General features: G+C 47.0%; 1 protein-coding gene across 1 annotated transcript; it reads right to left on the bottom strand.

Annotated features, from left to right (window-relative positions):
- Nucleotides 1-672: 672 nt before the first annotated feature.
- On the bottom strand, nt 673-24,069 carry LOC133440389 (NACHT, LRR and PYD domains-containing protein 3-like). The gene is given in 12 exon segments (XM_061717647.1): nt 673-2,551; nt 2,681-2,727; nt 3,698-3,871; nt 4,072-4,216; nt 4,219-4,244; nt 12,543-12,716; nt 17,950-18,123; nt 20,093-21,875; nt 22,468-22,678; nt 23,093-23,171; nt 23,679-23,786; nt 23,916-24,069. Coding segments are annotated over 9 exon segments (3,246 nt in total). The 5' UTR covers nt 22,658-22,678; nt 23,093-23,171; nt 23,679-23,786; nt 23,916-24,069; the 3' UTR covers nt 673-2,018.
- Between the last annotated feature and the right edge of the window lie 3,426 nt (nt 24,070-27,495).

Raw genomic sequence — 27,495 nt, 5'->3', positions numbered from 1 at the left:
CCTTTAATGGTCTCCGGGCTGTGGATGACGTGTTCCCGGTGGTGAAGGGAGCATGGGAGGTTGGGATGGAGGGGCCTGGTGTCCTCTCCTCCGGTAGGAGTCGGCCTCTCATGTGGATGGTGCAGCAGTGGAGACTAAACTGGGAGGGGCTGCACCACTACTGTCCATCTGACGTCTCATGTCCATCACCATCAGCTGCAGCCTCCGGTTCTCTTGTATTTGCTGCAGCACATACATCATTGCAGGTGGGCCCTGATACGGCTGTGGCCTACCCACATACACAGGTGCTCCAATGTGAATGGGAGATGTCTCTACAACCTCAGGTGATTCTGACCTGGGCGCCGGGTGAGGGGTGTCATCTCTGCAAATCCCTCTCTATACCTCCATTCAGTCTCCTCTATCACAGCGGGGGATCCTGCAGGGTAACTGACAGCCTGTGGGAGGGTGTACCCTTCATAATCTTCCATCAGTCTTGGTTGTTGCATTCGTCGGCGTGGACGTCCATCTTCACTTGGGGGAACATTAGCCATTATCACTTCTTAATGACCTTATCCAGCTCCAAGGACCATATGTTTTGGAGGCTTAATGATTAACAGTTGTACACTGGCTTTCTCTGTATTTTAATCATGAAGCGCATGTCAAGACTTAAATGAAGAGGCAGGAAGCGGTCAGTTTCCTTTACAGTGCTTTAATCCAGTTTAGAGAGAGCACTTACAGTTATGGTGTGTGTGTATGTGGTTCTGGAATAAACCATAGAATAATAGAAATCAATAAACAACAATAAACATATGTTTAACCATAGCACACAATCCAAATAATAATTTTATAAGCATGAACATCATATACATGAGATAATATCACATTTAACTGGCAACAAAGAAAACAATCAGTGACATTCAGATAACATAACTAATGACTTTTGAACAATTAGTGAAGTAAATAACACTCCTGAAAATACTCACCAGCAGAATTATAAAATATAACACATATGGAAGTTCTTAAATCAACCACTCTGTCAGGCAAACCGTAAGACCAGAGCTACATATTTGATTATTAGTACAAATGGATTTTGAATATCCGATTATTTTTATACCTGATCATTTCTACAGATGTGGGACTTCATGATTTGCTAGAAGTGTTATGCTGCTTAATTTCATATAAATGGGACTTGATTTGAAGAGGTTCATGATTTTCTACTAAAATGTTACAGAAGTGATCATTTGAAAATTGGAACATTTTAAATTGATTAAGAATAAAAAATGTTTTATTCTGAAATATGTTTCCTAGCATGATAAATCAATTGGATAATTATTTTGAGGAAATGTTGAGGTAGCGCTTTTAATGAGTGGATATCAAATATTGTCATCAAAGAAGAATTCTGTTAAAAAAGTAGCCCTTCTTAGTACAGTGTAAAATCAACAAGGCCGACCCCCGGGAACCTGAACATGAAGAAGCAGTTCTAGACGATGGATGGATCATATTATTCATCTTGGTGAGAGCTCACACATAAACAAACCCTTTACCATGACAGAAACCTGACAGTCCAGTAGTGATGTCATGGCTGGAACAGGAAGTGGGTGAGAATAAAGACCAGGATGAACCCTGGCTGCACAGCAACCTTGTGCTCAGATCTGTCTGCAGGTTGTAACTTCATCTTGACTGATTGCAGCTCAGTGATTCCTCTCTGACATCACAGTTGGTCACATGTGCAGCAAACTAACTGCAGCTGACATGAAGTGAATGATCTCAGCTTAACTGAGCTGCAGAGAAACAACATGCTGGTGTTCACTGTGAAGCTCTGACTGGAAACAGACAGAAGAACAACATGTGGATCCTGAAATAACGGCAGCGTCCACCTTTAAAGGACTGGAAGAGGAAGAAGTTTCCAAGGAATCAGAACAGTTTCACCAACATGTGATTCAAGTGTTCTGATGGAAACAGAGACAGACATGTACAGACTCAACTATCTGTCCAACAGAGACGGTTTCTCTGACAGGAGGAGACTCTTGAGACTGAACTCAACACAGAGTCACTGAAGAACCAGGATTGAACCCGAACCTGAACCCAGGAGAGAGGAGTTCAGTGAATGTGGTGTTGAAGGTGTGGAGGTGGATCAGTCTGTCAGAGGAGACGCTGTAGAAGGACAGAGTTCCAGCAGGAACGTCCACAAACACTGCTACTCTGTCAGAGACTGAGGGAGAGGAGGAGGGAGATGTTGGTTTGTTATTGTGCCAGACACAGTACCGACCATCATCAGAACATGACAGACTCCAGGACTGATCGTTCCTTCCAAACCTACAGTCATCAAAGTCTCCTTTCCTGCTGATTCTTCTGTAACTCACTGATACAGAAACTTTTCCTCTCCTCTGGACCTCCCAGTAACAGCGACCCGTCAGAACTTCTCTACACAGCAGCTGAAACCAGTAACTAAACCTGTCTGGATGATCAGGATATAAATGATACCCCCACATATACATAATTTTCCTGTTGTTGTCAGACAGTTTGATGCGTTTGTGGACTGTGTTTGTGTCGATGGTGAGTTGACAGGAATCTGATGGAGAGAACAAACAATCCAGCTGCAGTTATTATTGATCTGTTGTGATCATTGATGGACTTGTGAATGAGTGATGTGTCAGTGTGAAGATGGTTGAATCTGTGAGTGAAATAAAACAAAACTTACACTTCCTCAGACCTGGTGTCATCCATCGTTGTCCAGCAGGCTCCATCCTGAAATGAGGAGGGGGGTCAGACCAGCAGAGTCTCAGCAAACATGGACATTACATGGCTCTCACAGACTGATGAAGGAACAGTCCAACACTTGAACAGATGCACTTGAATGCAGCATCTCTGGAGTCTTGTCCTGTGGTCGTCACGTTCCAGCACAGTTTGAACACATTTTTTTCATCTGATTTCATCTTTGCTGAATCAGGAGCAGGAGGAGACCGTGTCATGGATATTATGGTTATTGTGCTGTGATGGGCCTGAAAACCACACTGCTGTGGTTCTGGGATGTTTACTGGGTCAAGAACGGGTCAGTTGTGAAGTGCATCTATCAGATCTGCTGCAGCACCAGATGAGCTGCAGCAGCTCCGTCTGCTCAAAGATCTCTGCTCAAAGTGTCATGGAAAACATTGTGGTATAAAACATGTAAATGCAGATGAAAGGGTCATATAGGAGCCAAATATGTTGTTGTTCACTGTGTGTGTCTGTGGGTGGCGCTGTGTTGTTACCTGAGCCACAGGTATAAAGGTGATGACGTACCATTTGTTTGACAGATGTTTGGCCTGGAAGGGCGAAAGGTTTTTGACCGCTGTGTCGCTAAAACTGCAAACTGTTATGCTTTGTCTGAGCACAATAAATACACTTTTAATTGCATCAAAAGAAAAACGTCCTGGCTCGTCTGTCACCGCCGGGGAACGTGGGCAGCAGCAGCCAAAAGCATGTTGACCAGGTTCTATCTAGGTCAAACATTCTCAGTAGCCATAAGCATTGGGCTTGGCTCCTTCAGGTCACATCTCTTTTGTAATGTATAACTTCCTCTAAGAGGACTAGCATCCACATGTCAGGTGCAGGTATCTGTATTTTACTCTGTGCAATTAATAAAAATTGCCACAACAAAATCCAGAGAGCCACAAAGATGATGTCCACAACAACACAATGAAGAGTCCAGCACACTGATGTCCTTCTGTCTTCCTACCTGAGAGTGTCCAGTCTCCAGCGGGGATCCTCCAGTCCAGCAGACAAAAGCTTCACTGCTGACTCTCCTGGATGGTTGTAGCTCAGGTCCAGCTCTCTCAGGTGGGAGGGGTTGGAGCTCAGAGCTGAGACCAGAGAAGCACAGCCTTCCTCTGAGATCAGACAGCCTGACAGCCTGGAGACACAACACACAACACACATGCAGAGACTCTGAAAGAACTGCTCTGAGACTAAAGCTGACTCTGTCCTTGTGTTCACCTGATGGCCATCATCAGCTGAAGGAAAAGTCAGAGGATGAGCAGAAACACATCAACAATCCTTCAATATCAACCACAGTTCTAACGGTCAACTATTGAACACTTGGTGGATTCTGACCTGAGAGACTCCAGGTGACAGTGTGGACTTTCCAGTCCAGGACACAGCTTCTTCAGTCCTGAATCCTGCAAGTCGTTGTTACTCAGGTCCAGTTCTGTCAGACTGGAGTACTGAGAGCTGAGAACTGAGGACAGATCTGCACAGATGTCTCTGAGAGGTTACAGTCACTCAACCTGCAGAGGAGAAATGATGAGGTTATTTAGGAAAGTCTGTGTATAACATTTCATGTACAAGACAACTCAAAGGGCTTAAAATAAAAAGATGAAAAAAAATGAATACAAATTTAAGAATTTTAAAGCAGTAATTAAAGACAGACGACATAAGTAAATAAAAAGGTTTTCAACTTGACTTAAGGCTATAGAGAGTTTCAGCATCCCCAATCCATTCTGGGTATAGTTTTAACTCTGGGTATAGAAAGTGTTGTATGGTCCACTCTCCTCCACATGTTCTTTAAATGAAACAGGCTGACTTCACTACTGTCTTATTGTGGCTGTTCAGGTCTGAGTCCAGAACCACTCCCTGATTTGGCTATTTGTTTTTAGCTTCACTACTTGAAGCTGAGTGCTGACGTTTAATCTTATTTACTTGGTTTCAAACGCTATTATTTCTGTTTTTATCTTCATTTAACTGAAAAAAAAGTTTGGCACATCCACTCTTTAATGTGATCAATGCATTTGAAAAAAATTTGAATTGGATTATAGACTCTAGGTGAGATGCTTATACGGATTGGGGTGTCATCTGCATAGTCATGGCCGCACATTTTGTTCTTTTTCTAAATTTGACCATGTGACTGTGTGTAAATATTAAACAACAAAGACCCCAGAATTGAACGTTGAGGAACTCCACATATTATTTGTGTTAACTCTGATATATAGTTACCTAAATAAAAAAACTGTCTAGGATTGTGAATGGCTAGCAAAATCATTGGCAAGTCCCAAAAGGCTTTGTGCCTGCTGTACAAGGACAGGGTAAGGAGGAAAGCTCTGAGCATCGCAGCTGATGGCTCCCGTCCTCTCTCCAGAGAGTTTGTGCTTCTGAACTCTGGTAGACGCAACCAAAAATATTTATAAAAAGTCTTTTGTCCCCAGAGCAGTCAACATTCTTAATTTGACAGAATGACCAACTGCATGACGGGGATGGTGGTGGTGGAGGTGGTGATGATGATGATGATGATGATGATGATGATGATGATGATGATGATGATGATGATGATGATGATGATGATGATGATGATGATGATGATGATGATTATGATTATGATGATGATGGTGATTATGAAACAGTTTTATTTCCTTATGTTGGTATATTTCTTCTTAGTGCAGTTTTATCTTTTATACGATGTGATCCTCACTGCTGTATTGTACCCCACAATGTCTTGTCTGTATATTTTCTGGTGAGCCAAAGATGAATTTCCACCCCGGTGAACAATAAAGAATTATTATTATGATTATTATTATTTTTACTAAAGTCCCACCCAGTTCTTTAACCTGTCTATCAAGATGTTCTTGTTGATTGTGTTGAATGCAGCCCTGAGATCGAGTAAGACTAAGACTGAAATGTTGCCATTATTGGAGTGGATATCATTAAGGACCTTTCCTAGAGCTGTCTCAGTGCTGTGATGTGGCCGGAAACCTGACTGGAACACATCAAAACAGTCATTTAGTGTCAGGAAGTTGTACAGGTTTTTGAAAAATGGGTTAAATTCAGAATATCAACATGCATACAAGAGAGGCCACTCCACAGCTACGACACTTGCTCTAATGATGGATGATTGGTTGCTTGAAATTGATGACAAAATGTTGGTATTGTATTGGTGGATATGAGAGCAGTAATTGATGTTCTTGACTATAATTTGTTATTGAATAAGTTAAGCTGCTATGGTCTTGAATCAGCTACTATTGCATGTGGTAAGAGTGTAGCTGGATGGAGGTGCAGCCACTCAGGTGATGGGACACAGGTGTGCCCCATCAACCTCTCCACCCTGCCTGCCTTCATAAGAAGGGACTGCACAGCAGCAAAGGGGGCTGTTGGAGAGGCTGCTGAAGCCGATGCACGTCTGTCCTGGGTGTTTGGTGAATAAAGTGGTTGTTGAAACTCCATGTCCTCTCTGTCCTGTCGGCCGGGCCCCGTAGCACTCGCCCTGCTACAAAGAGTTATTTGTCTGATATGAAAAGCACTGTTTACTTTAATGGTAGTGATTCCAAGCTGAGAGTCATGAGCTGTGGGGTTCCCCAAGGCAGTTCTTTGGGTTCCCTTTCATTTTCAATATTCAATGATTTACTGCTTTTCTAAATTATGCCACCATTGCAATGTATGCTGACGACTCGACAGTTTATACATCAGCAAATGCACCTGCTGAATTAACTGAGATTTAAAGGGTGGAATTAAAATTGACATAATAATGGATGATTAGAAACAAATGAGTTCTGAATAAGGTGAATAGAAAGTGTACTGTTTTAGGTTTAAAACATTTATTTAGAAATGACCCTGTGCTATGTTTAACTATGGGTGATGTAGTGATACAGCAAGTAACAGAAGTGAAGATATTAGGGATGTTGTAGTGTAGCGGCACGCCTTGGTCTCCGCTGCTCTATCCGAAGCAATGTTGAGAGTATGTATGCTGTGCTGTCTTGGGTGACGGTGGAGGATAGACTAGCATGCAGCCTTATTATGTTTTAAAAAAATATCTGTATGTGGCAGGGTGCGTGCCACGGGGGCCTGACCGAAGGACGGAGAGACACAGAGAAATCGTGCAGACCCTTTTTATTATCTTACACCCACATGTGCACAAGCATTACAGCCTGACAGCAGCTCCTCCAACCCCTCTGCTGCTGTCCGGCTCCGCCTTATAAGGCAGGCAGGTGGAGAGAACCATCCACTCAGGTGGATGGGACACAGGTGCGTGTCCCATCCACCTCTCCAACCTGCCACACACCCCCAACGCCAACCTCGAGCCGGGGTCCGTCCGGCCGAGCCTACTCCCCCCCCCGCCCCCTCGGAGCGGGAGAGGAACCCTCCGGGCTTCCTGGTCGGGTGGTCGCCCCCGGCGTCGGCCTGACCTGCGGTACGGTCGCGGGGGTCGCCCCCGGCGTCGGCCCGCCCGCCGTGGAAGAGGCTCTCGGGGCCGGGCCCATGGTGGCCTCGGGCCACCCGGTGCGTCCAGGACCGCGTCCCTCGCGGCGCAGCCCCGTCCTGGAGCTGGTGCGTCCCGGACCACGCCCTCCTTCGTGAGGCGGCCCCGCGCCAGCTGCCGGTCCGCCTCCGGGACCGCCTCCTCCTCCTCCGCGACGCAGCCCTGCGCGGGCTGCTGGTCCGCCCCCGTCTCCGCGGGACCCGCCGTCGCTGGCGGCTGCGCCTCCGCAGCCGCCTCCCCAGCCAACTCCGCCTCCGTCTCCGCCGCTGACTCCATCCCAGGAGCCGTCGCCTGGCGGCCCGCAGCTTTTGCCTCGCGGCCCCAAAGCTGCGGCGCTACCAGCGCTGCCGCGGCGAACCTCAGGCGGGGTGCAGGGATGGGTCGCTCCGTCGGTCCCGCCGTCTCGGGAGCCTTCGCCGCCAGCTCCTCCCGCGCTGCTGGCGCAGGGGTGGTTCTCCCCGCGGCCACGAGCGCCTCCATCGCGGCCAGCTGCCGCTCGCCCTGGTCCCAGAACATGGCCGTCATGCCCGCCATGGCCTGGGCGAGCGCGTCCAGGGCCCGCTCCATGCGTCCCCTCCTCCGCCCTTCGAAGCCCCACGTTGGGTGCCAGATGTGGCAGGGTGCGTGCCACGGGGGCCCGACCGAAGGACGGAGAGACACAGAGAAATCGTGCAGACCCTTTTTATTATCTTACACCCACGTGTGCACAAGCATTACAGCCTGACAGCAGCTCCTCCAACCCCTCTGCTGCTGTCCGGCTCCGCCTTATAAGGCAGGCAGGTGGAGAGAACCAGCCACTCAGGTGGATGGGACACAGGTGCGTGCCCCATCCACCTCTCCAACCTGCCACACTGTATATTACGCAAACCTGGCTTCTTGTTTATGCAACTTCTACCAACAAATAATAGACAGCTATGATACCAGAATGGCCCTAGCTAATCACTTTTCTCTGCCTATGCCCAGAACCAATGCATTGAAAAAAACAGTAATGTATAGAGCAGTGGCACACTGGAACCATCTCCCCCCATGTCTAGTTGCAATAAACAAGGTGTCAGGTTTTAAAAGGAGACTGAAGCAGGCTGTGGTTCAGAAGGAAGTCATGATCGGTCCTAGGTATATACTGTGATTATTGTGCAAATTGTAAGTATATTATAAATTCAATAGTAAATATATTCTAAATCACTGTAGGTTATGAGTGTGTGTATATATAGTATAGTAGTATGAGTATATTATAATGGATGAGTATATTATGATATATAGTATATTTATACTACTATAAGTAGGGGTATAGGTATATTATAAATTATAGAGTCGTTGCAAACTTTTTTTGCTCAAAGTGGATATAGATCTGGTGATAGTAACAAATATTGTTACTTAAGATGTGGATAGTTTTGCTTGGTTACTTAATCTTTTATTTTTTGTTTCAATGTATTATTTTCAGGAATTCTAGTGAATGTTTTTCACCCTTTTTGAGTTACATGTATGTTATTATATTATTGTAATCTTTGTATGTTTATGTGTGGACCCCAGGAAGAATAGTCTTCCCATGGTGAAGACTAATGGGGATTCGTTTTAAATAAACAAATAGCAGGGCTAGTGCTACGGGGGCCGACCGACAGGACAGAGGACACAGGGTTTTAGTGCACAAACTGTTTTATTCACCAGAAACTCTCACGCGTGCACAAGCACCTTCTCCCATAGCAGACCCCGTGCTGCTGTGGAGCCACGCCTTATGAAGGCAGGCAGGGTGGAGAGGTTGATGGGGCCCACCTGTGCCCTAATCAACCTGAGTGGCTGCACCTCCACCCTGCCACACCCTCATCACCAACCTCAGGCCAGGGTCCATCCGGCCGAGCCAACTCCCCCCGCCCCCCTCAGAGCGGGAGAGGAAGCCAGGAACCGCCGTCTGCGCCTCCGGGCCTTCCTGGTTTATCCGACCACCGGGAACGGTCGGGGGGTTGCCCTCGGTGTCGGGCCAACCACCGGGACGCGTCGGGAGGTCTTCCTCAGCGTCGGGGCGACCAGCAGGACCGGTCGGGAGGTCGTCCTCGGCGTCGGGGCGACCAGCACGACCGGTCGGGAGGTCGCCCTCGGCGTCGGGCCAACCAGCAGTACCGGTCGGGAGGTCGTCCTCGGCGTCAGGCCGACCAGCAGGACCGGTCGGGAGGTCGCCCTCGGCGTCGGGCCGGCCGCCGAGAGCGCCGCTCCCGGGACTGGGTCCAGGGTGGCCTCGGGCCAGACGGCATCCGTAGCCGTGGCCAGGGTGCGTCCAGGACCCCCTCCTCCGTGATGCAGCACTGCTCTGGCCGCTGGTCCACCTCCGGAGCTGGTGCGTCCAGGACCGCCTCCTCCCTGACGCAGCACTGCTCCAGCAGCTGGTCTGTCTCTGCCTCGTCGACCTCCATCTCCGCCTCCGACACCCCCGCGACCTCCATCTCCGCCTCCGACACCCCCGCGACCGCATCCCCCGGGACCGCATCCCCCGGGACCGCATCCCCCGGGACCGCATCCCCCGGGACCGCATCCTCCGGGACCGCATCCTCTGGGACCGCATCCTCCAGGACCGCCGTGGCGAACCTCTGTTGTGGCGCCGGGGTGGGTCGTGCCGTGGGTCCCTCGCCTCGGGAGCCGTCGTTTGGTAGCCCGCACCCTCTGCCTCCCGGCCTGCTGGCTGCAGCGCCACCGCCTCTCCAGGGCTGCGAGCTGCTGCTAACCCTGGCCCTGAAGCAGGGCTGCCAGGTCCGCCAGTGCTCGGGCCAGGGCCTCCAGGGCCCGCTCCGTGCCTCCCTCCTCCATCCTGTCGGGCCCCACGTTGGGCGCCAGTGTAGCAATGCTACGGGGGCCAACCGACAGGACAGAGGACACAGGGTTTTAGTGCAAAAACTGTTTTATTCACCAGAAACTCTTGCACGTGCACAAGCACCTTCTCCCATAGCAGACCCCGTGCTGCTGTGGAGCCACGCCTTATGAAGGCAGGCAGGGTGGAGAGGTTGATGGGGCCCACCTGTGCCCTAATCAACCTGAGTGGCTGCACCTCCACCCTGCCACACACCCCCATCACCAACCTCAGGCCGGGGTCCATCCGGCCGAGCCAACTCCCCCCGCCCGCCTTAGAGCGGGAGAGGAAGCCAGAAACCGCCGTCTGCGCCTCCGGGCCTTCCTGGTTTATCCGACCACCGGGAACGGTCGGGGGGTTGCCCTCGGCGTCGGGCCAACCACCGGGACGCGTCGGGAGGTCTTCTTCGGCGTCGGGGCGACCAGCAGGACCGGTCGGGAGGTCGTCCTCGGCGTCGGGGCGACCAGCAGGACCGGTCGGGAGGTCCCCTCGGCGTCGGGCCAACCAGCAGGACCGGTCGGGAGGTCGTCCTCGGCGTCAGGCCGACCAGCAGGACCGGTCGGGGCGTCGCCCTCGGCGTCGGGCCGGCCGCCGAGAGCGCCGCTCCCGGGACTGGGTCCAGGGTGGCCTCAGGCCAGACGGCATCCGTAGCCGTGGCCAGGGTGCGTCCAGGACCCCCTCCTCCGTGATGCAGCACTGCTCCAGCAGCTGGTCTGTCTCGGCTTCGTCGACTCCGTCTCCGCCTCCGACACCCCCGGGACCGCATCCCCCGGGGCCGCATCCTCCGGGACCGCATTCTCCGGGACCGCATCCTCCGTGACCGCATCCTCCGGGACCGCATCCTCCGGGACCGCATCCTCCGGGACCGCATCCTCTGGGACCGCATCCTCCAGGACCGCCGTGGCGAACCTCTGTTGTGGCGCCGGGGTGGGTCGTGCCGTGGGTCCCTCGCCTCGGGAGCCGTCGTTTGGTAGCCCGCACCCTCTGCCTCCCGGCCTGCTGGCTGCAGCGCCACCAGCTCTCCAGCGCTGCGAGCTGCTGCTAACCCTGGCCCTGAAGCAGGGCTGCCAGGTCCGCCAGTGGTCGGGCCAGGGCCTCCGTGCCTCCCTCCTCCATCCTGTCGGGCCCCACGTTGGGCGCCAGTGTAGCAGTGCTACGGGGGCCGACCGACAGGACAGAGGACACAGGGTTTTAGTGCAAAAACTCTTTTATTCACCAGAAACTCTTGCACGTGCACAAGCACCTTCTCCCACAGCAGACCCCTTGCTGCTGTGCAGCCACGCCTTATGAAGGCAGGCAGAGTGGAGAGGTTGATGGGGCCCACCTGTGCCCTAATCAACCTGAGTGGCTGCACCTCCACCTTGCCACATGTAGAGAGTAAAATGTCCTGGAAAAGACAAGTTGACCAAATAGTGCAGAGAATGGGTAGAGGTATAGCTGTGACTAAACACTGCAGGAAGTTTTTGCCTAATGATTTGATTAAACAGGTGATACACGCATCGGTCTTGTCAAATCTAGATTATTGCTCTGTGATTTCGTCCAGTACAACCAAACATAAAGTGGCCAGACTGCAGGTAAATCAGAACAAAGCAGTAAGCTGACTCATTCAGGGCCTTGATCAGACCAGTGGAAATATAATGAATCCCCATCCATCCTAGTGAAGTGGAGAATGTAGGATGCAATATTCATTGATACGTTTATTCAATAAAGTAGTTATTACTAAAACACCAGAAACACTCTACAGAAGATTATCATTTTTTTTCACAAAACAATCATTTGCCGAGGCGGATATCAGCAGGTAATTTGTGTTGCCTCCATGTAGAAGTCACTTAAAACAGAAGACAATGAATCACAGAGTGATGTTGGTGTGGAGTGAATTACCAGACCTTTGGACTTTAGATAATATGATAAGCTTTGAGAAGAACTTCAAGTTATTTTTGTTTACTCAGGAGAATAAAATTGACTTTTAAGAATTGAGCTATTCATCTGTTTATTGTGTTGAAACTGTTTCTTTTCCTCTATTTATTTTGTGTTTGTGTGTGTAGTTTTTTTGAAGGGGGGTGCGGGGTGTTAAAATGTGGACAACACATGATTATTTGTTCTATGTCACACTGTCCAGAAAGTTGTTGAAAAATGGAAACAAAAATTTGTATTCTTTTTAAATTGAGTTATGGATTTGATTTTTCTTAATATCTTGTTTGAGAGTGCGATGAGAAAATGTAAATCCTGACTTTTAAAAGAAGAAATGTAGAGTCATAATGCCACTGTGCTGATTATAATGTTTTTTTTTACTTTGAGCAGGTGTCCTAGTGTCTGTTGCTTCTAAGTTGTGAGCATGTATGTTTATGAATTTTATTTTCTAATAATGTTGTAATTCAGCTGATGACTCTGATGAGACCCCAGAGAAACTGCAGCGAAAGGTCAGCACCTAACAGGGATCTAATAAAACATCCAAACAAACAGTTCTAAAGGTCAATAGTTGAACAATTGGTGGATTCTGACCTGAGAGACTCCAGGTGACAGTGTGGACTCTCCAGTCCAGGACACAGCTTCTTCAGTCCTGAATCCTGCAGGTGGTTGTTACTCAGGTCCAGTTCTGTCAGACTGGAGGACTGAGAGCTGAGAACTGAGGACAGATCTGCACAGATGTTCTCTGAGAGGTGACAACCACTCAACCTGCAGAGGAGATTAAAGAGAGATCATGCGGTTATTTAGGAAAGTTTGTGTATGATATTTCATGTATAAGACAACTCAAAGGGCTTAAAATAAAAATATTTAAAAAAATGAATAAAACATTTAAGAATTTAAAGCAGTAATAAAGGCAGACAGACATAAGTCAATAAAAAGGTTTTCATTTTAACTTGTGAGGCAGCTAGAGAGTTTCAGCATCCCTGATGCATTCTGGGAGTTTGTTCCACAGGTCAGGAGCAAAAGCTGAACGCTGACTCATCATGTTTGGTTTTAACTCTGGGTACAGATAGTTCCTGACGACCTGAGGGTTCTGGTTGGTTCATCATGGACAAGGAAATCAGAGATGTATTTTGATCCGAAATCAAGTGAAGAGAAATTGTACTGTTTTAGTTAGTTTCAAAACATTTATTTAGAAATTACCCTGTGTTATGCTTAACTATGGGTGATGTAGCGATAGAGCAAGTAACAGAAGGTATTAGGGGATGTTGTAGAGAGCCAAATGTTGTGCCACGAGTCCCTCTGCCAGCATCCAGCACCACGAGCCCCTCAGCCAGCAGCCAGCACAGCTGTGGCAGATTCCAATCAGCCCAGCTGCTCCACCATCATGATCAACGGCTGCCTTCATAAGCTGCTGAGAGACAACGCTCAGCGCTTACGTTGACTACTGTGGCTCCCTCCAGTCTATCCAGTGTCTTCCCGCTCCACCGCTCCGTCCACCTCCCTCGGATTGAGTTTACTCATTAAATCCTTCATTTGCAACTTCAGTCTCAGTGTCTTTGCTTTTGGGGTCCCTGGCACATTTGGCTATTTCAATTCTTGAGTGAGCATAACACCAAATGTCCTGGAAAAGACAAGTTGACCAAATAGTGCAGAGAATGGGTAGAGGTATAGCTGTGATTAAACACTGCAGGAAGTTTTTGCCTAATGATTTGATTAAACAGGTGATACACGCATCAGTCTTGTCAAATGTAGATTATTGCTCCGTGATTTGGTCCAGTACAACCAAACGTAACCTGGCCAGGCTGCAGGTAAATCAGAACAAAACAGCTGGCTGAGTCATTCAGCACCTTTATCAGACCAGTGGAAGTATAATGAATCCCCATATATCCTGGTGAAGTGGAGAATGTAAAATGCAATATTCATTGATAAGTTTAAACAATAAAGTAGTTATGACTAAAACACCAGAACCGCTCTGCAGAAGATTATCATTTTTGTCACACACGCAGTCATTAGTCGAGTCAGACATCAGCAGGTCATTTTCTGTTGCCTCCATGTAGAAGTAACTTAAAACAGAAGACAATGAATCACAGAGCGATGGTGGTGTGGAGTGAATTACCAGACCTTTGGAATTTAGATAATATGATAAGCTTTAAGAAGAAGCTCAAGATATTTTTGTTTACTCAGGAGAATATAATGGATTGTTAAGAATTGAGCTATTAATCTGTTTATTGTGTTGACACTGTTTCCTTTTCCTCTATTTCTTTTTGTAGCAGGGCGAGTGCTACGGGGGCCCGACCGACAGGACAGAGAGGACACAGGGTTTCAGTGCAGAACTCTTTATTCGCAATTCACCCCCACACATGCACCAACACCTTCAGCAGCTTCACAGGGAGACCACTTGCTGCTGTGCAGTCATGCCTTATGAAGGCAGGCAGGGTGGAGAGGTTGATGGGACACACCTGTGACCCATCACCTGAGTGGCTGCTGGTCCTCCACCCTGCCACACTTTTGTGTTTGTGTGTGTAATTTTTCAGGTAGGGGGTGTTAAAATGTGAACAGCACATGATTGTTTGTTCTACCTCACGCTGTCAAGAAAGTTGTTGTGTTGTTGAAAAATGGAAAATATTTTTTTTTTAAATTGAGCTATGGATTTTACTTTTCTTAATATCTTGTTTGAGAGTGTGATGAGAAAATGTAAATCCTGACATTAAAAAGAGGGAACATAGAGTCATAATGCCATTGTGCTGATCATATTGGGTTTATTTTTTTACTTTGTGGAGGTTTCCTAGTGTCTGTTGTGAGCATTTATGTTTATGTATTTTAATTACAGGCCCATCTCCAACCTTCTCTTCATCTCCAAAACTCTGGAAAGGGTGGTTGCAGCACAATTACAGTCCCACCTCAATTCAAATAACCTCCACGAACCCTTCCAATCTGGTTTCCGCCCCAATCACAGCACTGAAACAGCCCTGGTTAAAATCACCAACGACCTCCTCCGTGCAGCTGACTCCGGCCTACTCACCATCCTCATCCTCCTGGACCTCAGCGCAGCTTTCGACACCATTTCTCACCCAATACTCCTGGACCGCCTGGCTGGCATTGGGATCACTGGTGTTGCACTCTCCTGGCTTTCATCATACCTCACTGACCGTCAACAGTTTGTCCAACTACGGAACCATAAATCTGGGTGCACGGGTGTCACAATGGGTGTCCCCCAGGGGTCAGTATTGGGTCCACTTCTCTTCACTTCCTACCCCTAGGTTCAATTCTCCGTCACCATAGGGTCCATTTTCACACCTACGCTGATGACACTCAGATATATATCTCCTCCAACCCCACCGCTGCCATTCCTCCCACTTCCCTCACCACCTGCCTACACGACATCAATACCTGGATGAGCAATAACTTCTTAAAACTCAACGGCAAATAAAACTGAGGCTCTTCTCATCGGCTCCAAATCCACCCTCACCAAGTCACAACCCTCTCCCGCCCTTCCCATCATCATCGACGGCTTTCCGGTACCCTTTTCCCCCCATGTCAAGAGCCTCGGCGTCATTTTGGACAGCACACTCTCATTTGCACCTCACATTCACAACATCACCCGGACTGCATTCTTCCACCTCCGCAACATCTCCAGACTCCGTCCAGCACTGTCCCAATCCAGCACAGAAATCCTGGTCCACTCATTCATCACATCCCGTATTGATTACTGCAACGCCCTCCTCACTGGCCTCCCAACCAAACTCACCGACAAACTGCAACTCATACAGAACTCGGCCGCCCGGATCATCACCCGCACCAAGTCATCTGACCACATCACCCCCGTCCTTATCCAACTCCACTGGCTCCCAGTCCAATACCGTATCATTTACAAAAACCTCCTCCTCACCCACAAAGCCCTTCACAACCTAGCCCCTACTTACCTCTGTGACCTATTGCAAGATTACACCCCCTCCCGCACCCTCCGCTCAACCTCTGCTGGACTCCTTTACACTCCCACCTCACACCTTAGCACCATGGGTGCCCGAGCTTTCAGCTGCTCGGCACCCAGACTCTGGAACTCCCTCCCCCCACACATAAAACAAATACACTCCATCACCACATTCAAAACACAACTCAAAACCCACCTGTTCAAACTTGCCCATTCACTATAACCGGACATCACGCACTACTTCCCACCAGTTTGTTTGTCTACTGTTATATTATTTGTATTGTTGCTTGTATGGATGTTTATTGTATTTTTAATTGTATTTCTTGTGTTTTTATTCTGTAAGGTGACCTTGGGTGTCGTGAAAGGCGCCTCCAAATAAAATAAATTATTATTATTATTATTATTAATTAATGATAATGTTGTTATTCAGCTGATGATTCTGATGAGACCCGAGAGGAACGGCTGTCAAAGATCAGCAGCTAACAGGGATCAAATAAAATATCCAAACAAACAGTTCTAATGGTCAACAGTTGAACACTTGGTGTACCGTATTTTCGCGACCATAAGGCGCAACTTTTTTTTTTTTTTTTTTTTTTTAATGTGCCGGGCGCCTTAAGAAACGGTGCGCCGTGTCTATTAGCTGAATTACGGTAACGTAAGGCCGGCCACCATGAGAACGGTAAAGGGAGAAGGGGGCGGGTGAAGCCCCCGTGAGCTGCGACGTGAATGAGACCATCCACTGAGCTGTTTAATGCGAAACAGATGATGAAGACTTTTAAGGATTTGCTTGATGTGTAAAGTGAAATAAAATACAATCAAACTAAGTTTTGCTCCGCTCTATTTAAATAAGCACACTTGTTCTGCAGCGCGCGTGTGTTTTGCATCTCGGAACCGATCGCACCTGCCGTGGGGTTGCGGGTCCGATCGCCGGTTCCCCGGGGCAGATCCGGCTGAAATGCCGGTGCTCTTTCCCCGGGAGCCCCTGCTACCAGTCCATGTGGGCTGCTCCGGTCCCGGTCGGTCGGAACCGTCCACTTTCCCCGGTTAAAGCTGCGGTGATGGGCGCTGCTGCAGCCGACTTCCTGGTTCCCCAAGCGGTCCGATCGACCTGGTTCCCGGCCGCTTTAAGAGCAGAGATTTCTGGGGTCTGTCTCAGGTCGGATCAGCTTCACACTCCGAGATTTGCAGCCAAATCTGTCGGTTACAAACCCGGTACCGGATCCCGACATGCGCGGGTGTGTATTGTACACACACACATACTCATGTATGTGGCGCTTGCCTGCCGCAGCTGATGGACAGAAACTGTATGGGGATTTTTAAAAGAAAAACTTTGCATAAGACGTTTCCAGCCGGAGTCATTATAAGGACGAATGAAAAGGGGGGGCTGGATGAAGGGATGATGATCAAGTGGCCGAGACAGGTATGGCAATTCGGACTGGCGCAGCTGAATTAGCGCCGGAGCGGAGCTCCTGTCGGATACAAATCCCGGTACCGGCTCCCCAACAGCGCGTGTGTGAGCGGGACCAGCACGGGGGGGGGGGTGGGGGGACTGGGACCCGGGACGCGGGACCAGCGCGGGGGAGCGGGACCCGGGACCGCCGCGGTCGGGATCCGCAGCACAACGGGGTATGAAAAGTGTATTTAGTCTTGTGCTTGCCTGCCACGCTGATGGACAGAAACGGCCGGCGATGGTGATTTTTAAAAGAAAAGCGTTGCCGAGACTTTTCCAGCCAGAGTGAAATGAAAAGGGCTGGTGGCTGAGACAGGTTTATGTGCGGCGCCCCGGTGGTTTTTTTAAATTCTTTAATGCAGAAACAGAATATGAACCTTTGAAGGGTTTGATTGATGTGAAAAGTGAAATAAAATATCAAACTAAATTTTGCTTCCGCTCTATTTTTAGCGCGTGTGTGTTTTCCAACACGTGTGTGTGCAGCTCCGTCTCCGTAGACGCCGCCTTTTGGGTCGGTGCGCCGTATGTGTGTTTTAAAACCAAAAATGACACACAAAACTGAGGGTGCGCCTTTCCACACAGTGCGCCATATGGTCGTGAAAGTACGGTATTCTGACCTGAGAGACTCCAGGTGACAGTGTGGACTCTCCAGTCCAGGACACAGCTTCTTCAGTCCTGAATCCTGCAGGTGGTCATTACTCAGGTCCAGTTCTGTCAGACTGGAGGACTGAGAGCTGAGAACTGAGGACAGATCTGCACAGATGTTCTCTGAGAGGTTACAGTCACTCAACCTGCAGAGGAGATTAAAGGGAAATTATGAGGTTATTTAAAAGTTGATTATGTAATTTAACAAAGAAATAAATGATATAATATCAATAAATATTGATTATTTCAACTAATAATCATCAAGTGTTGATCAAAGTGATTGCTGCATTTCTCTTCTCTGCATGCAAATGTTCAGTTTATACATGCTGCCATTGGGAAGTATAATCCAGAATCACGGTATACACTTTCATTGTTATGCTGATGATACACAGCTCTATTTGTCTATGAACCGGATGAAACAGAACCGTTAGTTAAACTTCAGGCATGACTTAGGGACATCAAGGACAGGATGTCCAGAAATTTCTTACTTCTAAATTCAGATAAAACAGAGGTTATCATTCTTGGTCCAGAGCATTTTAGGAAGGGATTAGATGGTGTTGCGATGGCTTCCAGTGCAACTGTGAGAAACCTTGGTGTTGTTTTCGATCAGGATTTGTCGTTTAAACCATATGTTAATCAGGTTTGTAAAATAGCATTTTTCCATCTCCGTAATATTGCAAAAATTAGGAAAATCCTCTCGCAGAGTGATGCAGAAAAACTAGTTCATGCGTTTGTATCTTCTAGACTAGATTACTGTAATGTGTTATTAGCAGGGTGTCCAAGTAATTTGCTGAATAGGCTCCAGCTGATCCAAAATGCAGCAGCACGAGTACTGACAGGAATCAGCAGGAGAGACCACGTCTTCCCAATGTTAGCGTCGCTCCATTGGCTACCTGTAAAATTCTGAATCCGATTTAAAATTTTATTACTTGCATATAAAGCCCAAAACGGCTCAGCTCCGCAGTATTTACAAGACCTGATAGTGCCTTATGTTCCTGGCAGAGCTCTCCGCTCTCAGAGTGCAGGTTTATTCGTAGTTCCTAGAGTATCTAAATGTAGATTTGGAGGGCGGGCGTTCTGCTATCAGGCACCATTACTATGGAACCAACTTCCAATCTGGGTTAAGGAGGCTGACACCACCTCCACCTTTAAAACTAAACTTAAAACCTTTCTGTTTAGTAAAGCCTATAGTTAGTGTTTAGTATAACCTCTAGCTGGTGTTGGTAAATCTCTAGGTAGTGTAAACTCTAGTGTGTTAGAGTCAGTAGTCATAGTTGCAGCTATAGAACAAGACTATAATAGTTATTCTCAAATATAGCTTCGCGGTAGATATGCTGTTTAAGGCCTATGCTGCAGGGGGGCACCAACATGATCCGCTGGGCGGTGCCTCTCACCCTTCTTCTCCTCTCTCTTTCCCTTCCTCTCTTCTCCATTTCCATTTTTATAAATGTCTCATAGCTATCGTTTTGTCCATCGCTCCTGTAGTTTCTTGTGCTGGCCCCCCTTTTCTCTTTTTTGTGCATGTTTGCAGGCCGGAGCCTCGGGAGCTGCGTTCTGGCCTGCGGTCCCGGCCCCCCCCCCCATCCCTGGTCATCCCGTTGCTGCTTCCGCCTGCCTGTGTCCCCCCCCTCTGGTCATCCCGCTGCTGCTTCCACATGCCTGCTGTGTGCTGCTGACGTCCCCGACTCCCCCACTCCGGCCTTCGGCAGGAGGGTCCCCCCTTATGAGCCGGGTCCTGCTCAAGGTTTCTTCCCTCCTGAAGGGGAGTTTTTCCTTGCCACTGTTTGGCTTAAGGCTTTTCTCCCACTATGGGAGTTTTTACCTGCCATTGTTTATTTAATAATTGCTCGGGGGATTATATTTATAATTATGTTTATGTTCATGTTCTGGATCTCTGGAAAGCGTCTATAGACAACATCTGTTGTATTAGACGCTATATAAATAAAATTGAATTGAATTTAATTGAATTGAATGTAAAGTTTCCTGAGATTAATCATTGATGAGAACTGGTCCCACATGAACCTGAACTTAGTTGAACAGTGAATTTAACTGGTTTCCTCCATGAACACAATATGTGATTGTAATTAAATCAGATGTGTCTGTGTACGTCCTTACACAACTTTCTTGGAGTCTTTGACTACCGGCAGCAGCCTCTGTAGAACCTCCTCTGAAGCTGAGTATTTCTTCAGCTCAAACACCTCCAGATCTTCTGATGACAGTAAGATGAAGACCAGAGCCGACCACTGAGCAGGAGGCAGTTTATCTGTTGAGAGACGTCCTGACCTCAGGTACTGTTGGACCTCCTCCACCAGAGAACCATCGTTCAGTTCATTCAGACAGTGGAACAGGTTGATGCTTTTCTCTGCAGAGAGATCCTCACTGATCTTCTTCTTGATGTATTTAATTGTTTCCTGATTGTTCTGTGAACTTCTTTGTTTTGGTTTCAACAGACCTCGTAGGAGAGTCTGATTGGTCTCCAGTGAAAGACCCAGGAGGAAGCGGAGGAACAAGTCCAGGTGTCCGTTGGGACTCTGTAAGGCCTTGTCCACAGCACTTTGATAGAGCTGAGTCTCTGTGTCTGTTATTTTAAACCACCAGAAGGTGTTCTTTTGTTCCTCCAGCAGGTTGACTACAGACTTGATGAAGGTCTGATGGACATGAAGAGCAGCCAGAAACTCCTGGACACTCAGATGGATGAAGCAGAAGACCTGGTCCTGGTACAGGCTGCTCTCCTCTCTAAAGATCTGGGTGAACACTCCTGAGTACACTGAAGCCTCTCTGACATCGATGCCACACTCTCTCAGGTCTTGTTCATAGAAGATCAGGTTTCCTTTCTGCAGCTGCTCAAAAGCAAGTTTTCCCAGAGACTCCACCATCTTCCTGCTCTCTGGACTCCAGTGTGGATCCGTCTCAGCTCTTCCATCATACTTGACCTTCTTCAGTTTTACCTGGACCACCAGGAAGTGGATGTACATCTCAGTCAGGGTCTTGGGCAACTCCCCTCCCTCTCTGGTTTCCAGGACTTTCTCCAGGACCGTAGCAGTGATCCAGCAGAAGACTGGGATGTGGCACATGATGTGGAGGCTTCGTGATGTCTTGATGTGGGAGATGATCCTGCTGGTCTGCTCCTCTTCTCTGAACCTCTTCCTGAAGTATTCCTCCTTCTGTGGGTTAGTGAACCCTCTGACCTCTGTCACCATGGAAACACACTCGGGAGGGATCTGATTGGCTGCTGCGGGTCGTGTGGTGATCCAGAGGCGAGCAGAAGGAAGCAGGTTCCCCCTGATGAGGTTTGTCAGCAGAACATCCACTGAGGTGGACTCTGTAACATCAGTCACAACCTCATTGTTGTGGAAGTCCAGAGGAAGTCGACTCTCATCCAGACCGTCAAAGATGAACACGACCTGGAACTCTTCAAAGCAGATTTCTCTGGTTTCAGTGAAGAAGTGATGAACAAGTTCCACCAAGCTGAACTTTCTCTCTTTCAGCACATTCAGCTCTCTGAAGGTGAATGGAAGCAGGAACTGGATGTCCTGGTTGGCTTTGCCTTCAGCCCAGTCCAGAGTGAACTTCTGTGTTAGGACTGTTTTCCCGATGCCGGCCACTCCCTTCGTCATCACTGTTCTGATTGGTTCATCTCTTCCAGGTGGGAGTTTAAAGATGTCTTCCTGTCTGATGGTTGTTTCTGCTCTGTCTGGTTTCCTGGATGCTGCTTCAATCTGTCTGACTTCATGTTCATAGTTGACCTCTCCAGTCCCTCCCTCTGTGATGTAGAGCTCTGTGTAGATCTGCTTCAGAAGGGTTGGGTTTCCTGCTTTAACAATCCCCTCAAACACACACTGGTACTTCTTCTTCAGTTTAGACCTAAGCCGCTTTTTACAAACTGCAGCAAAAATACCTTAATAAAGTGGGAAAAAAAAACAATTAGTGTTTTATAACGTTCAACTTAATTCTCCTAAAGAATCAGGAGGTGAACTGACACTGATCAACTAACGTTACGATGAGCTGTCCAAGATTGAATAGAATCACTTTTACCACCAAAACACCTCTGAACATTCAGGACGTGAAAGTGACAAGAACATCTGGGGTCCTGGAGTTTCTAGTACCAGGATGTTAGCAGTAGAGCCCTGATGGGTTGTGGGTTTGTGTGTTCTAGTTATTGTTGTGGTGTCTGTGAAGTGGATTTTCCAGGTTTAGGATTTGCAAATACCAGAAGATGATCTGATCAAATAATCTGTGGAACCATCAAGACAATCTGGAGTTCAGCAGGATTCCTGGAAGAGGAAAACCTGGACAAAATCTTCCGGTTATCTTGTGGTGTTGGTCAGTTAAACATATTTATGCTGTCCTGTACAGGGAGGGTGCAACTCTAGGGGGGGTGGTACCATGTGGGGGGTCAATGTTGTGGCTGATCTGTGAATGTTGTTCATCCCCTGAGGCATTCTGGGTCATTTATCCAGCAGCTTAAATGTTCATAGAAATCCTCTTACTTCTCTGCAGACGCTCAGCCAGCTCCTCCTGCTTCATTCTCCTCAGGAAGTTCACTGTGATCTTCACAAACGCATCTCTGCTGCTCCTCCTCTGCTCGTCTTCCTCACCCTGCAACAGATGCTCTAGGGATTCTGGGTAATCTGGACTCAGACCCCTCTGGATCTTCTTCAGCTCGTTCTTCACAAACATGACAATGTTGTCCTCCAGCAGCTGGAACAGAAGACCACATGAAGGACACAATCAGACTGAAACCACTGAAACAAACATCAGACCCATGTTGGACAGACTGACAGCCCACTGGTCTCCAGAGACCAGCATGGAGACAAACATCAGACCCATGTTGGACAGACTGACAGCCCACTGGTCCCCAGAGACCAGCATGGAGACAAAAATCAGACTCATGTTGGACAGACTGACAGCCCACTGGTCTCCAGAGACCAGCATGGAGACAAACATCAGACCCATGTTGTACAGACTGACAGTCCATTGGTCTCCAGAGACCAGCATGGAGACAAACACCAGACCCATGTTGGACAGACTGACAGTCCACTGGTCTCCAGAGACCTGCATGGAGACAAACATTGACAGAACAGGTGGAGAAGCAGTTGTTGTTCATGTACAGACCAGAAATATGGAGTCCAGCTGTGTCTGATGCTGCTGGACAGACGGACCGCTGGGAGGCTCTGAGATCTGCTGGTCCACTCTGTGGAGGAACCAGGAAGAATTAGCTTACATCATGTCTGTCCTCACAGAGACAAACACAAGCTGAAGGTCCATGAAGTCCTGTTTGGATGAGGACAGTCCATCAGAGGACTGTTGGTGGTGAATGTTTACTAGTCCTGCTGATCCACCGAGAACACGTGACCTCAGTGAGAGCTCTGCTCATTCACATATTCACAAGATCCAGTTCTGCTCAGAGAAAAGATATGAGATCAAGATGACAGACAACTGATGGAGACATGAAGCAGTGATTAACTCTGGATCATCATCAGGATCAGTCCTCTGGAAGGTAAGACCTCCAGATGTGTCAACCAGAGTAAAAAGCTCCTGACAGGACATGAAGATCTACGAGGAGGAAGCTCAGATCACCATCAGGTGATGGAGGACCACAGGGGTCCAGGACTACACAGATCTACTCAGGAAGAAACATGGACATTTCCTAACATGAGGACTGATCTAAATACATTTAATGCGTTTAAATACATCTCACCTCTCTGAAGAAGAATGTTGGTCTCCTTTAAATTTAATTAACCAGTCCCTTGACCGGTCGCTCTTCAAGGACAAACAGCTGGGTTCATGTTCAAGAGACTCTCTTTTCCTGATAGAAGACAACAGTTCAAAATGTAAATATTATATTTATATGAGAAACAAATTATACAGATAAAAATATTTAGTCTATTTCAAAAGTATTAAATATAAATCCTTGGCAGTGTTTGGATACACTCACCTCTTTACAGCAGAATGTTGGTCTCCTTTAAATTTAATTGGCAACCCTTTTGACCGGTCGCTCTTCAAGGACACACAGCTGGTTCCAGGTCCAGGTCCAGGTCCGGGTTCAGGTCCGGGTTCAGGTCCAGGTCCAGGTCCAGGTCCAGGTCCAGGTTGATTCCTGTAATAATGATGTTTGGTGATGTGAGTCTTGAGCTCTGACATGCAGAAGAGTCAGGGACAGTTAGAGATGCTCATCTCACCTCTGAGCTTTGCTCCGACTCTCATGTTCCCCACACAGAGAGGTTTTAGAGGGAGGAACTCCCTCCTCTCCGTCCTCACACTGATCCATTCTGCTGAATTCACGTCCACATCAGCTCACACACACACACCTTCATCTGCAGAGGAAACACACATCACTGGTGCTGCACACAGATCAGCTGATCCTGCTCTGGTTTCTTTCCTCTCTTTTGTTTTTTTTTTTGCTTCGACTGAGCAGTGGCGGTCACTTGGCGCTATTTTAATTTTTGTTTCTTTCGCATCCTTCAAATGTTGTAAAGGGTCCCAAAGTAATCAGCCTGTCCTCCACCAAGTCAGTCCATCAGGACTAACATAACATGACGTTGTCACATCAGACGTTGGCTACACCCACTGATATTAATCAACAGGTTAACAACTTTACCTCAGTTGGGACGGAGGATAGCAGACTGTTGACGGCCAAAATATTAGATCATATTACATTCATATTCATATTATCATATTACATATTTCATATTGATCATATTACATTGTCAAATTGTTTCTCCCTTCTTTTTCAACACATCAATTTGTCATGAACTTACAGACAAAGAAAACTTTAAATTAGGATAACAGCTATGAGACAAAACTTAGCAGATCATCACACACACACATTCAGCATCTCTCATTCATCACAAGATTTTAAAATAAAGGCAAATTATTTTGACAATTTCTATTAAGATGTGGAACCATTCGTAAATTTCACTTTAAACAAATCCTCAGCAGGATTCCAACAGACATGAGCAAAAAAAAAAAAAGTTTAAATTAATGAACACGCGCTTCAGTGCGATCTGTCAGTGGAGTGAGAGTGGAGTGAGAGGGGACCAATATTGGTCGAAATCCGTGACTCGCTGTAATCGTTGTCTATCAGAGCATTTAAATTTCAACAGCATGCATCAAAGGGGACATATTATGAAAAACAAGTTTTTTCTTGTTTTAACATATATAAAGTGGTCTCCCCTCACCCTGCCAGCAGATGGGAGACGAAATCCCATGAATTTCTGCAAGATCTGTGACCCCCGCCCGACAGAATCCCCCAGTGTCACGTGATTTTTTTTTTAGCCTATTAGAATCTGCGCCTATGGTGACGTCACCCGAGGCGCAGAGGTTCGGCCTCCGCTGCTGAAACCACGCCCACAACCAGATCTCTCCGCCGGCTTGAGCTCCGCCATTGTTTAGAAGCGGTGGCTGTTTGAACAGCGAGGGAGAGTAGAAATGCGATTTTGCATCGACATTTACCCTCATATAAGGATCAGTTCCCACAGCACGGACCCGGCAACTGCACACGAGTCAGCGGTAAGTTCCTTTTTTTTAATGTTATTTATATTTGTATGATCTTTGCATGGGCTAAGTATTTAGCTTAGCTCCGGAGCCCCGGCGCATACGGAGCTGCCGGAGCTGCTCACGGACCGGTCCGGCTCCAGTGTTCCCCTAACGTAGCCACTCACTCGTTAGGTAAATGAGTAATACATTTTTTCTGTTTGGTTTCAGATCTTCCAAGCACCTGAAGCTCAACGACACCTTCAGAAATCGCACGGTCCTTCCTTGAGCCAGCAATAGTGCATAAATGTTATTTATATACAACTCATATTTTATTTTTTTAACAATAAAGTTGCCATTTGTGAAAATTCAGTGTTGTGATTTATTTACAGTTAACATGATTCATCTGTCTTGTAACATAAGAAATGATGAGAAATCTTCCTGTGTGAAGACGAGGTGACTAAAGGCTGATTTATGGTTCCACGTTACACCAACGCAGAGCCTACGGCGTAGGGTACGCGTCGATTTCAGGCTTTAAGCTCCGTTTACACCGTGTAACTGCATGCAAGGGTCCGACTATCGCGTTGAGCTGCGTGACATCGGACGCTCTCTGTCCACACTGCGCAGTGACGCAGCGGTGCAGCGATTCAGCGCATATATATATATATATATATATATATATATATATATATACATATATATATATATATACATACATACATACAGGGCTGTCTCAGAAAATTAGAATATTGTGATAAAGTTCTTTATTTTCTGTGATGCAATTAAAAATACAAAAATGTCATACATTCTGGATTCATTACAAATCAACTGAAATATTGCAAGCCTTTTATTATTTGAATATTGCTGAGTATGGCTTACAGCTTAAGAAAACTCAAATATCCTATCTCAAAATATTAGCATATCATGAAAAAGTATACTAGTAGGGTATTCAACTAATCACTTGAATCGTCTAATTAACTCAAAACACCTGCAAGGGTTTCCTGAGCCTTGAAAAACATTCAGCTTGGTTCAGTAAACTAAATCACAAGTATGGGGAAGACTGCGGATCTGACTGCTGTCCAGAGGACCATCATTCACACCCTCGGAAGGGGGAAATGTGGCAGAATTCTTAATTGCATTACAGAAAATAAAGAACTTTATCTGTGTACATATGGAGGAGAACATGACTTAAGTTGATTATAGGATTATAAGACTAACATCAGTCCGTCTGCTACTTGGTAAGTTTCCTCTTGATGCTTCATGTGTTTCAAAATGAAATGATAAAGAAACTAATAGCTGAAGTGAGTTCATATCATAAGTGCTTGTCTGATTATGAAAATGAGATCTAAGGTGTGTTGATAGGACATTGTTTCAGCATCGCCGACAGAACTTCATGTGTAGTGTGTGTGTGTGCGTGTGCGTGTGCGCATGTGTGTGTGTGTGTGTGTGTGTGGGGGGGTTATAAACAAACAATCCTCAAGTGGATATTACAAAGGAGACAAACACCTTCACATTAATATCATCCTATTAATAATCAATAACAACAGTAATTTTTTTATTTGGTTTCTGCGGGGCACCGCGAATAACTACCTCTGAGGGTACACTTAATTGCTTAATTTATGCTATAAAAAAGAAAAACCCTGCAATGGCCATTGTCTCTTCACAATATTCATGCTATATTAAATAATTTGTCTTTGTGATGTAAAACAATAATGATTGAACAGCAGTGGGCTCATTCTGATTCAAACAAACAAACAAACAAACATTTTTTTTATAAAAAAATAATAATTTAGCCGCAAACGGGTCCCATGAGCGGTGGCTGTTATTCTGTTCCTGTGTTTGTTTGTGTGTGTGTGTTTTAAGAGTGATGTGTCCTGTATCTTAGGTTACCAAAGCTACGCATTCATGAAGCACCTGAAGCTGAAACTCAGACCTCACCCGGCAACCCAAAAAATAGCATTTTCTGATTGGCTGACAGATTCTATTTTCTTATTGACTGATAGGTTGGTAACTACGGTGAAGTTAATTTCTACTAACACGCA

This window comes from Cololabis saira, chromosome 3 (genome assembly GCF_033807715.1).
Source record: "Cololabis saira isolate AMF1-May2022 chromosome 3, fColSai1.1, whole genome shotgun sequence".
Classification (NCBI taxonomy): Eukaryota; Metazoa; Chordata; class Actinopteri; order Beloniformes; family Belonidae; genus Cololabis; species Cololabis saira.
The sequence above is the reverse complement of the archived record's forward strand: the minus strand, read 5'-3'. Positions and strand labels throughout refer to the sequence as shown.